A 12,839-nucleotide genomic window follows, 5' to 3' on the forward strand; every position below is an offset into this window, starting at 1 on the left:
ATGCTCTGAATAGAGAACATTTAGATGACTAGTCACATGAAGTAATAAGTAGGAAGTTGTAATTACAAATGAAGATGTGGATATTATTGCCACATGCATTTTGTGTTTACAGAGTGACAGAGTCAAATGCATTCAAATATGGGCCAAATGGGGATTTTTTTGACCTTTGCCCAAATCATGGTGACTTAGCGTCTGACGTTCTAAATCCAGGATAAACAATTGTTATGCAACTAGTCCTGTCAAACGCCGATGAGGCTGTTTTGAGAAAAAAAAAAAAAGTAGATGTCATCAAGCTTCCTCTGGTACCGTTCAGCTCTCAAGAGCAGACAGCGTTATCAAAACTGTGACTGGAGATGAACTCAAGAGTGCTGTTGGAAACAATCAAGTTAGGAGAACACAACATCTTGACCTGAAGCTGTGGAAAAGAACACTGGGTCTCTGTCCGTGACTCACTGAGTCAACAGAGGCAGTAAAAAACTGGTTGTTCAGATTCGGTGGATGAGAATTTCTTTACAAAGGGAATTCCTGACCTGTGGGATCTGTAGTCTCCTCCCCCTGCTGATTATATCACCCTTAGTGTTCCAGTGCTGGACCAGACGAGAGGAGCACATCATGAAGGTACTGTAAACTCCACACTACACGTCGACCATTCAGATTTGAACAAAGCATTATATGAACATTTGGATCGTATTATTTAGATGCTGTAAAAGAAAAAACCTCAACATTTGCAGGCAACAAAGTATTTAGACAGGTGATTTAGCTACATTTCTTAAATTGAGGCAAAGAGTTAATCTAAAGTAGAATCTTTACTTCTGTTAACTTACTACAAGTTACAGTTATATATTATTTTACATCATCACACTTCAGAGTCTTTACCTCTCACTCAGTTAAAGTAATTCATAGACCTCATGTAAATAAATACCATAGAGAAATTATATGAATACAACAAAGGTTATTTTAGATTCCAATTTTTTGAAATGTGTCTCTTATTGTTTGATATTGCATCACTCAATGTTGTAGCTAAACTGCTAGCATTAGGAGAGCAAATGATATCTGTCAATATGGCTCTGGGGTCTGTGGCGTTATGCATGTTTGGTTAAGAGGAAGCATCTACTTTTCGTCATCATCATCATCTCAAATTCACTCAGAGGCGGCCTCTTCACTCCTCTGAGAGACATATATAAAAGGACACATAACCTTAATGCAATGCATACTGGGAAGTATATGCAAATATTCTTAAAACGCTCTAAATATCTAAGTCGGATAAGTTAAGTAAGGAAAGTATGGGAGTGAGTAGGATTATATTTATATAGCAACTATAAAAACAAATTCACAAAGTGTTTCACAGGAGACAAGTGCAGAAAGATGAGAAGTATTCACATACAGCTATAAATGCATTGATGTGGGATCTACGGTTGGATTGAGTAAACATGACTGCAGTTTTTTGAACGAGTTGAACGGGCTGTTTCACTGAGACAGGAGAAAAGAGCATTGCAATAGTCTAGGCATACAAATATAAGGGTATGGATAAGTTCTTCTAGATCTCTGGTTAACAGCATCGATTCAGATGATCGGGATGTTGGGGAAGTAAGTGATCATTAAAAAATGTAAGCAGGAAACTGACACACTTTGATAATAATAAAAGGAACTGTTGTTCATGACTTTTTTAAACTCATGAGATTACAGTGTACAGTGCAATGGCTAAAGTACACACAGAGTGAAAATGGGTTTTCCTGTATTCCACAACTGAAGAGTTTACAGAACGTTCTTGTTTTGTAATGAATCACAGATAACGATTCAAAGTTATCAAGACTCATCAGGACTAAATATAACTCAATCCCATCTCCTTGAATGGACTCCGACCTCTATTCATGGTGAATACTGCCAAAATGGAGAGTTTAATAGAAATGTCTTCTGTGTCAGGATGATAGCTTTTGTCAAGAATATTTTTTAAAGTATGATTTAGATTAAGTTAACAGTTTTCTTGCTTTTGTGTACAGATGGATTTGTCTGCAGCTTTGTCTTCTTTGGTATTGTTGGCCATCTCTCTATCTCCAGCATGGTAGGTGTACACACATGAACCACACAAGCTGTCTTTACATCTTCATCACTTTGATAATAATGTACTGACGGTGTGAAGAAATGTCCCTCTTCTCCACATAATCTTCAATCCTTCAATATTGATACGTTTCAGTTCATTCTAAACAGAAAACATATGTAAATATAATTTTTATAATATCAATATCTATTCCTCTCAGCTGTCAGCAGCCTGTGAATTGCAGATGGGGCTCTTATGGAGAATGGTCTGAGTGTGATGGCTGCTCCAGTACAAAGGTACTTCAGATCGCACACATACTCTTACTGTAAATATGAGGACATTGTATAAATTTAAATTCATTACCTGAGAGTGTTATCAAAAAGTAACCCTAATTGTGCGATACCTAAACCCACCCCTTAGCCTAACCTGCATTATTCTAACATTAGCTGTAGTACCAAGTTTTAACCCGAAAATACTATACAGTTAATGACAAACCTTGACTGGAGTTTTGTCCCCACATTACAAGTAAGTCCCCACAATGAAGGTGTGTGATCAGGCTTTTGTCCTCATAATGCAATGTGCTCTGACTATGCTAATCCTTTCATTTGTTCCCGTCAGTTATTCATTTCCTTTTTATGGTCGCTTCCTTTTTCAGGTGCGGGCTCGCCATGTGGGGGTGTACGCCCAGTTTGGGGGTGTGCCATGTTCAGGGGAAGCCACACAAACACAACCATGTGTCCCACAAAAAGGATGTCCCCTAGCAACAAGCTGTGGAAACAGATTCCGCTGTACCTCAGGTATGTTGCAACGTATATTGTATTCAATAAAATGTGCCGAAGCTATTTTTTTTCATAACATTGCTATGATTATAAATGTTTAACGAACTAACAACATACAGGAACTGCCGCGATACCAATTTTTTTTATTTATCTATTTTTAGTTCTTTGGGTTTGCAGTTCGGTTAATCTTTGTCTGTGTTTTCTCAACATTTTTTACACTTTATTAAATAAAAAAAGACTTTATAGATAAAATAAAAGAGAATTCCCCCCCTCCCCCCCCAAATGATGTACCTTGTAATGTGGAACGAAAAGTCTTATATGAAACCCTGATCCAGGTCAGTGCATCAGCCAGTCTCTGGTGTGTAACGGAGACCAGGACTGTGAGGACGGCCTGGATGAGAGAAGCTGTGATCAAGATAGCAGCCAGTACTCATGTGACCTCGAGAAAACACCTCCCAGCTCCGACTTCACAGGCAGAGGGTGAGTATCTACTCCAACTCAGTTTCTACTGTAAATAACAGCTTGATATGTCATGTTGGGGCTGAAAAATATATAATAACAGTCCATCAAATGGATTTGTCGTGTCTTGCTTTACAGATACAACGTGTTGACAGGCAAACTGAGGGCAGGTGTGATCAACACTCTCAGCTTTGGAGGGCAGTGCAGGAAGGTGTACAGTGGTGTCCATAAAGTCTACTATAGACTGCCACAGAACATCATCAGGTACAGCTTTGAGGTGAGTCGAACAAGAAATGAATGTTTGGTGTTCATGTTCATAGATGAGGGGTCAAGGCCTGACTCCTCGGCTGCAAATGTGATATTTTTTCGCTAAATACGATTATTACTGAGATAAACACTTCTCACTTTACAGGTTTGACATATATACGTATGTATGTATAGCTTTTAAAAATGTTGCTGCAGGTTACAGATTGGAACCATAGCTTTTTATCCCTCAATGAAACTCTAATCTTATCTATCGTATAGTAGCTTCATAAACCTCCCAGCACCAATAGAGAGACCCAACAGCAGACCTAGAGATGCAGCTAGCATGGGCTACAAACAAAGTAAATAGCAGGATGACGAGCCTCGCTCTCAGCAGCTGCTCTAATGACACCAAGTGTTGCCTTTGCAGGTGAAAGTAGAAAATGAGGAGAGCGATGAATCCTACGAGAGCTCCTGGTCCTACATGCAGCACATCCAGTCCAACGCCTTGTGGGGACACGACCGCCGCACTTTCCACAAAGAGCTCACTGACAATAAGGTGATGATATGACCTGTAGTGCTTCACAAATCACTTATGTCAGATGTCGTGCTGTAAGTGTTGGACAAAGTGACTAATGATTGATATCTCTGTCTTTGGGCTCTGTCACTAGTTGGGTTAAAGGTTTCTAACCACCATATTTCAGAGAATGACATCAGTCTTTTTACACATGTCGTCCAGGCTTACAGACTTATTATCATGAAGAATAAGGTAGAACTGGCCCAGTTCCAAAACTCTGCCCCTCAGTATTTGACTCTGGCTGAAGGCTTTTGGAAGGCCTTGTCCTCGCTGCCGTACACGTACGACTACTCTGCCTACCGCCGGCTGTTTGAGACGTACGGCACACACTACCTCTCCGAGGGCTCACTTGGAGGCGAATACCAAGCCTTGTTGGAGTTGGACCGCCAGGCTCTCGAGTCGAGCGGTAAGAACTTTGCTAATAGTAATAATAATGATGTTGCTATTTAGTTTTAGTTCCTTTACATACCCTGAAGTTCTGCAAATAAAATCGCAAGCTGATGGAATGTGATGCGTTTTATTTTTAGGGAATGTTGTGAATTTGTTCCTTGCTTTGGCTATATAGAGGCAAAGTCCTGCCCCTTCCAGCTGACCACCATGAGACCTTATTTCTGTAAAAATACATACGATGGTCAAAGACGAGAGACAATCATTTCTTTATCCTGTTTGAATTGTGCCATGAATTACACATATGATTTGTTTGTTTGTCCATTTAAAAAGATTTTTTTGCAAGTCAACTAAGTCACATTTTGTCGTAAAACTGTTAAAGCATAAGACTGGGAAAATACGCAAATAGAAAGTCTACAAACTCAAAACTCTTGTAAATGACGTCTCTCTCTGAAGCTACGATGCCTGTGTGTTTCGTATCGGATGGACTCACACAGAGAACAGGTGTTCTCATTCTTTCGCTTCCCGCCTGATAAAGATAGTCCCTGGATAAAACAGATCAAATAACATAATGCTACATATGTGCATTGACATTAGCTAAGTTACCTAGCTAGCTAGCAAGCCATGGGAACATTCATGTTGCTGTTGGTGACGTACATTGTGCAAAACGAGTTCAGAGGTTTCACACAAAAATAACTATTACTACGACAAACATGCAACTTTCTGACTTGCAAAAGTGATCTTAAGTTGACGAACCTCATATTCATGGCACAATTCAAATGGGATAACAAATTTGAATTAAGGGGTCATGTTGGACACCGGAAGGGTAGGGACTTTGCCTTACTATATTGATCAGTACCACATATGAACCTTTCAATTTAGTTGAGTTTAATACCAATAACATCTTTAAAATATCTCCGAAAATATAACGTTTATATTCTCAATGAACTGAAATTTGGTGCCTGTCGTCTGATCATTTTAGAATTTTGAACAGTTTTAAATCTCTTGCTCCTGCCTTGTTTGTGTAAAGAAACAACAAATATAGATTACCAGAGGTGTTGGAGGAAGGTGAAACGCCGTCTCTTCAGGAAGAAAGTCAAGACCGTGTGTGAAAAACTGACAAAAGCTTTATCATCCAGCTACGGTGAGTGAAAGCTTTCTGATTTAGAGCATTAAACCACACAGTGGAAGGTTGGATTCCAATAAATCATATTAATTTAAAGTTGACTGTCACGTAGACTAGCCTGAGCTGTGTTGTCATTTGCCTACAGGACACAACGTAAACAAGATGCCCATAAAGGTCAACGTGTTTGGAGGAAACCCGGCCTTTATAGCCGCCCTGAGTCTTCTGGATCTGGAAAATCCAGAAGCTAACGGAGAGATCTACAACAACTGGGCCTCCTCTGTCCAAGACTTCCCTGAAGTCACAGACCACAAGGTATGACAGTCAGCTGGTACGCAGCTGGTTGTATCTTAGTGTTTGGTTAGTTGATATAAAAGCTTTGATTTGTTGTATTCCTGATTATGTTTGATTTCTATTCATATTGAGTTTTCAAATCTTTTGTTGTTATTACCTCCATCGTCCAGTTTAACTGACCCTTTGCTATGCCCCGCCCCCTTTAGTTACTGTTGCTGGCACATTATACTTGATGTAGCTTGCTGGCTAATTAACATGACCTCAGTGAGTTAACTCCAACTGTGTTTAAAAATCACAACCCTGCAAAAGGCTACTAGATAGTTACATATATGATATGCTATGGTAAAAGTAAGACTGGTTTACCATGCAGGCCAAACACCATGGCAATAAAAGACCAGCATTTTTGTTGTATTGCATGGTGGTGATATTGAGCCATAGGACTGTAGTATACAGTAGTATGATAAAAACATGTAGGGATAAGACATTGCAATTTTATTTCCCCTGTTAGTTTGAGTACTATAAAGCATAACTGGAAAAATAAGGTTAGATTTGTGTTTTAGTTTTATTATTACATATTTGAATATGAAGACTGACACTAAAGTAATGATGTTAGCTCATTTAGATATGCTAGCCTTTGATTCAAGGCTGTCGGTATAAGCTAGTTAGCCAAGTAGTCTAATGTTTGCATGTCCTGTGAGTGTTAAAAGATACACGATTCTTTTTTTTCCTATTGTGTTCCTGTTCTTTAATAATTATTACAATATTTTTCCAGCCACGTCCTCTGTATGAGCTGGTGAAGGAGGTGCAGTGTGCAGGTTTGAAGAAGCTCCACATGAAAAGAGCCACAGAGGAGTACCTGACGGAGGAGCATCCCTGTCACTGCCGGCCCTGCCAGAACAACGGCCAGCCTCTTCTGACGGGCTCAGAGTGTCGCTGCATCTGCCGTCCGGGAACCTCGGGACCCGCCTGCGAGAGGGGAGCCGTGATCGGCGAGCAGCCAGGTAAACGGACACCAGACTGAGAGGATAATGGATTCGTTCAAAGGTTTAGTTTGGGTTCAAACAAAACAGATTCAAATAAAAATTTGCTCTGTTAAAACAATTAAATGTCAAAGATGTCCAACTAAATTTATATTTAACCATGCCGTCCAGTCAGTCACAGAAGAACAAAGTGAATCTCTCTCTTTCTCTCAGGGGTGATCCATGGCAGCTGGAGCTGCTGGTCCTCCTGGGGATCCTGCTCTGGGGGTCAAAGGTCAAGGACCAGAAGCTGCAACAACCCCACCCCCGGAAGAGGTGGCCAACACTGCTCCGGAGTGCAGCTGGAGCAGAAGCCTTGTGAGGATGCAGACATCCAGTTCTTACAGTAAGGACATGCACACACAACCTTGTCATGTAGTATTAGGACAGAAATCGAAACCAAATCTTAAACAAAACAAGTCTTCATTCTAAAAACGCACTGGTTTGTTTTGTGACGTGATTTGTGACGTGAAATGGGAGACTTTTGCCCCCAAAACATGATTAAAACCAGGAAATAAGACTTTTTTTCCGATATCCTTGATTTGATCCTAGATATAGATTTGAAAGTGATCAATTGATGACCATTTCCTCATTATACAGTTAAATTTATGAAGCAGCGGCTTCCAGCAGTATTTTAGTTTTCTCACTGTAAACTGTTTGTGTGCAGGAGGATGGAGCCTCAGTGCTTCAATCTCTCTGTAACTCCACCGAAGACATGTGGAGCGCTTCCAAACCTCAGGAACGGATTTATTCAGGTGAGTTTGCTTGATTGATGCCGTGTTTCCATTTATGTAAACCTCGGAGACCTCCGGACACTTTGGGTTCCATAAAATGTTGCAAAACTGTAGCAAACTTGTGGCTCTCTTCTTGCAAATATTCAAGGAGGGGATTAATTGCATGTATTTGAGCTACTGTTGTTTTATTTATTTCTCAGAATCCCAGAGACTTTTACCTGGTTGGAAACACAGTGGAGTACTCCTGCATACAAGACCATTACCTTAGTGGGGACGCTGTGGCTCAATGCACTGAAAACCAGAAGTGGAAGACGGGAGAGATGGTTTGTAAAAGTACGTTTTAACTCCATTAACTCTGTCAGGGGTGTCATGCACTTGGCTCTATTGTTTGTTCATTAGCAGGACATCTCAGGAGTAATCTACAGGAACACATTTAACCCTCCTGTCGTGTTCGGGTCAAATCTGACCGATTTACAACTTTAATCAATCATAAATATTGTGTTTTACATCTGATTGCCTCAAGGCCTCATGATATCCTCCCCAATAGGCATTTGAACATATCAAATTGCTGATCACCACTTTTATTGAATTTTTAGCAGTTTAGTCAACTTTGTAACACCCATGGTGTTCACGGTCAAAAGTGACCGCAATAGGAAATGAATGGGAAAACAGCCCCATACACACCCACAACCAACCCCCCTCCTATACACACACACACACACACACACACACACAAACACAAATCTGTGTGAACACCTGTTCACAGCCCCATATATAAAGTTGTACACCAGAGGAACAGGCGCCTGAGGTGACATTCCAGTCCAAGGGTGACAACTTGCTCTGGTATTCATCCTCAGGACAGAGGAGGCCGAGCGAGAGTTGAAAACATAATAAGGATGACGCCAGGGCCAACACGATATGCAACATCTCGTGTGGATGACATCAAGTCCAGCTTCCAACTCTTTTTACCAGAGTCCATTGAGGGTGTTATACTGGACATGACAAACCTGGAGGTGTGTGTTTGGGGACACGTGGAGAGCATTGGACCAGGTAGACCTCCAAGCCTACATGGGTCTGTTGATTCTAGCAGGAGTATATCGGGCAAACAATGAGGCTACAAAAAGTCTGTGGGCAGTTTCATTTAATTTAGCGATACATTTTCAGTGTCTATTCTTTGTGTATTCACAGCAGTTATTCATGTAAACCACTAGTCTGAGACATTGTTTACAGCTTAAAAAGGTGTTCAATAAAATTTGGTGACGATTAATGTTTTTTGCGTTAATGTAAGAGCAGTTAAAACAGACCGGTCAAATTTGACCGGGAACACTAAAGTAAAGGGGGAGAAACGAACACGACAGGAGGGTTAAATAGAGTTCACTGCCATGTCAGTCATGCCCTAAATCCAGATGTGGATGCAGAATGCAGATTAAACATTCAATCTCAGGAACCCGCCTTCCTCTTGCTCAAATTCCCCCTCTTCTTCCCGTCACAGGTTCCACGTGTGGGATTCCTCCACTCAACAGCCAAGTTATAGCCATGCCCCTGCAAGCAGCCTATCAGATTGGAGACAGGGTGTCCCTATCCTGTCCTGTGGGGTCAGTGCTGGATGCTGAGGTGTCAGACATCATGTGCAGTCCCAGTCTGCAGTGGTCTCCTTCACCGGCCAGCGCTCATTGTAAAGCCGGTACAGTACACACATTTATTCTTAGTTCAAATGTTGTTGTTGTAAGGCTTCGTATGTACAATAGGTTCACTTTACAGAAATATAGTTATGCTGTGAAATATTTAACCACAGAATTCTGACTTACTCTGCAGCTCTACTGGGCTGTTTTAGCCTCTTTCAGCTCATTGTTTTGTCGTTGAGGAACATTTACAGTAAAGTTCAGTCTCAGTGCTCTCATCAGCTTTGATCAAAATAACTTACACTTAACCTTTGGGTATCGAGCTAGGTAATGACACAAACTAATACAATAACAATTTTGCAAATAATTGAAGCCATTAAAATGTTAAAAGCAATGTTTAACAAGAATCGTGCAAATTATGATACAAGGATGGAATTTGTTGGAGTTGTTCCCCAGAGGTATCTGGTCAAATCTGCCTGATTGGCCATTCAAAAATCCAAGATGGCGGCTATTTTTCAAGATGGCCGCCAATTGGGCCTCCCAAAATGTGTTTGTATTTGAATGATCTTGGTGTCTATTTCTATGTTTTTAAGTACTCTGGAGCTAAATATGCTACACTTTTAGCCTTCTGACTAAACATTTTCTAAATTTGGCACAACTTATGCTGCCCAATTGGCGGCCATCTTGAAAAATAGCCGCCATCTTGGATCGGGCAGGTTTGACCAAGTCCACCAAATTTCATGCTTGTATCATAATTTGCACGATTGATCTACTATCTGCCCCACTATTAACCAAAATGTTTTACTTCATTTTTTTAATTATTTTAAATCTTTATTCAAAGGGTAAATGTAGTCTTCTAGCTCTGTTTTTGGCCTCCACCAACTCTCTACTATGTTCACCAACTTTGCGAACTTTGCCGGTGCTGAGAGCAGTGAGAGTGAACCAAAACACTAAAGTTGCAGCCAGAATACCGAATCAATGAGCTGAAAGTGGCTATTATGCTCTGTAGAGCTGAGGCAAGCTGCAGAGTCGGGTTATCATTTGTTTGTGGGTTGATTGCTATGAGGGACACCTTTCACATACAATACTGGTCATGTGATCTATTGTTGTCGATTGTAACATTTTGACTATAGTAGCTTTAAGGTTGTGTTTCTGTGGACTATATAATATCATATTTATGATATAATATATATATTTTCATCTCAGCTCCCTCAGTTCCCTCTCCATCTGGCCTGAAGTGTAAGCCGTGGGAGAACATAGGAAAAACTCAGTGTGTGTGTAAAATGCCATCTCAGTGCCCGTGAGTATGATTTTTGATAATTCATCTGCATCACACACACACAGGGAAATGCCTTGGGAAAATACGAAACAACATTTAACACTGCATTTTTCCATATATTGTCTTCATTTAGGACTTCTCTGCAGTTGTGTGCCAGACTCGGCTCAAGCCAAGCGCGTTTGCTTAGCGTTTGTCAGCTTGGAGCTCTGCAGTGTATTGGGCGGAGCTTCGAGTTGGCCAATGACAGCGACTGTGACTGGCCAGAGGAGACGTCAACGTCCTGTGCGGACTGCAAACCAGGAACAATCTGTCAGGGTGAGTCTCCTGGACCTTCTTTGAAGGATTTTTAAAATATATTACAATAGGGCTTTTTATTCTTGTTGTTTTGACCATTATTGTAAAATGTTGCCAGATTATTATGGAGCTGGAACAGTGATTTAAGATTTGGGCATCAACAATTCAATTTGGCATTCAAAACAAAACCTGAACTCAAAATGGACAAATTAGCATTGAAGAAAGTTCCACTGAAAAAATAAAGTTGGAAAACAAGTCAACGTAAACTAATAAAGATACATCAGAATACAAAATACAATGTAATAATTTGTAATGCCCATGGGTTTTTTTTCAGAGAAACTTTTTTCTGTACCAACTGTTTCCTCAGTTCATTTTATTTTCAATTAAAAAATGTAAAGGTGAAATATTATACTAATGTCCAGGTTCATACTTGGAGTTATAGTTTCTACGTGTTAACATGCTTTAATGTTATATAATAATTATTTTTCAATTCTAGAATCGAAGTGTGTTTGTCAGCACGCCTCAGAGTGCCCTAGAGACTCCGCCCCCCTTTGTGTGAGATCTGGTGTTGGCAGCGTTGGCCTGGCGATGACCGAATGTGAGGTGGGGGCCAGGCGGTGTGCTGGGGAGACGGTCAATATTTTCAGTATTGAGGCTTGTCCAGAATAAAGCACCACTACTACTGTTTTGAGATTTGGCTTTCTCTTTTGAAGTAGTTTTCTAAGCATGAAGAAAGCATGAGGACAGCACATTACTTGCAGCATAAACGAATTGCATTTGAAACAGCTTTACTTTCCTAAAACAAAAGAAATCTGAGAATATTCCAACCTAAGGACTCAGACTCAAAGACATTAATAGCTTGATAAGAGGCATACTTTTGAAGTCATTATTTGTTTCCTGCATTCTCTTTGGTCTCCATTCAATGATCGCCAACTAATGGGTGTTTTTGATGCTATTTAATCAAATGTTAGTCTTTCACATTTTATTTGAGTCATTATACAATAAATATTAAATGTAGTTTAGTCTGGGTCTCGATATCTCTTGGTCACATCAATAAAGAATTCATAGTTTGATAAATAATCAGAACTGGGATGGTAAATGCCGTTGTCTTATATGTTTAAATGGTGAGCAAGAGGTGAAATAAATATCTGAATAAGAAATAGAATAACAATGTTTTTATTATGTCATGTGAAGCACGTTAAGCTTATTTCACTCCTGTAATTAGACTTGACTGACTGACTGACTGCCACCTTCTCTATCTTTGGGTCGGATCAAGTCCTACAAACCTTTAAACGTACCATCATTGTGCTTCCTTTCCACAGTATCCACAAGTATCCAAAGACTTCTGTACTTTCATCAATTTGTCTATGACATGTTTATGTATGTCATGTTTATTGCATCAATGGAATCTTGTGGGTCTATATTATGCACTGTAGGGGGAACCCCCTGATTACCAACAAGTATTTCACACACTGTTCAAAAGTTACCAAATTTGACATACCTATCCTGTTTGTCTACCAGTACAGTCACACTAACTTGATTGAAAACCAACAAAAGGGGTTGCTTTCACACATGTTTGAATATTTAATGAGATTTTTGCCATAGGTCACCAATACATAATCCAAACGACACACATTTGGTATGCTCATTCCACATGTACCCCACATTTCCCGTACTAAATCTGACATTAGGTGGCGGTATGACACGTTATGGAATCATATCCAGTAATCCTCCAGTATTTTCATGCTAAATTTGGTGAAAATCTGATGATACATTGTTGTCCACGGTTTCCTGTGAAAGCGTACTACATGAACTGCATCAAACCCATTCTAACAAGTGCATCCTAAACCTCCTGTTTAAGCACAAATTAGAGTTGCTCTTGGTTTTCCAATCTTCTTAGTATGGTGCACGTAAGTTCTGGGTTGCTTCGGGTGCTTGGACCCCATTATACCTGCTTGCCAGTCTAGTTTTACTTTATAAATGTACATTTT

The 12,839-nt window shown here is 40.1% G+C and overlaps 1 protein-coding gene across 1 annotated transcript; it reads left to right on the forward strand.

The window, feature by feature from the left end:
* Nucleotides 1-1,576: 1,576 nt before the first annotated feature.
* On the forward strand, nt 1,577-11,946 carry LOC306710629 (complement component C7-like; the record flags this gene model as incomplete). Its single annotated transcript, XM_079179271.1, has 17 exons — nt 1,577-1,587; nt 2,259-2,334; nt 2,694-2,835; nt 3,153-3,297; nt 3,415-3,553; nt 3,950-4,078; nt 4,259-4,502; nt 5,514-5,627; nt 5,755-5,921; nt 6,673-6,901; nt 7,094-7,265; nt 7,587-7,674; nt 7,854-7,986; nt 9,146-9,337; nt 10,482-10,575; nt 10,688-10,869; nt 11,345-11,946. 17 exons carry the CDS (start codon nt 1,577-1,579, stop codon nt 11,515-11,517), a joined length of 2,430 nt encoding a protein of 809 aa, XP_079035397.1. The 3' UTR covers nt 11,518-11,946.
* Nucleotides 11,947-12,839: the final 893 nt, after the last annotated feature.

The sequence above is a fragment of the Pholis gunnellus genome (genome assembly GCF_910591455.1).
Source record: "Pholis gunnellus genome assembly, chromosome: 18".
Lineage (NCBI taxonomy): Eukaryota > Metazoa > Chordata > Actinopteri > Perciformes > Pholidae > Pholis > Pholis gunnellus.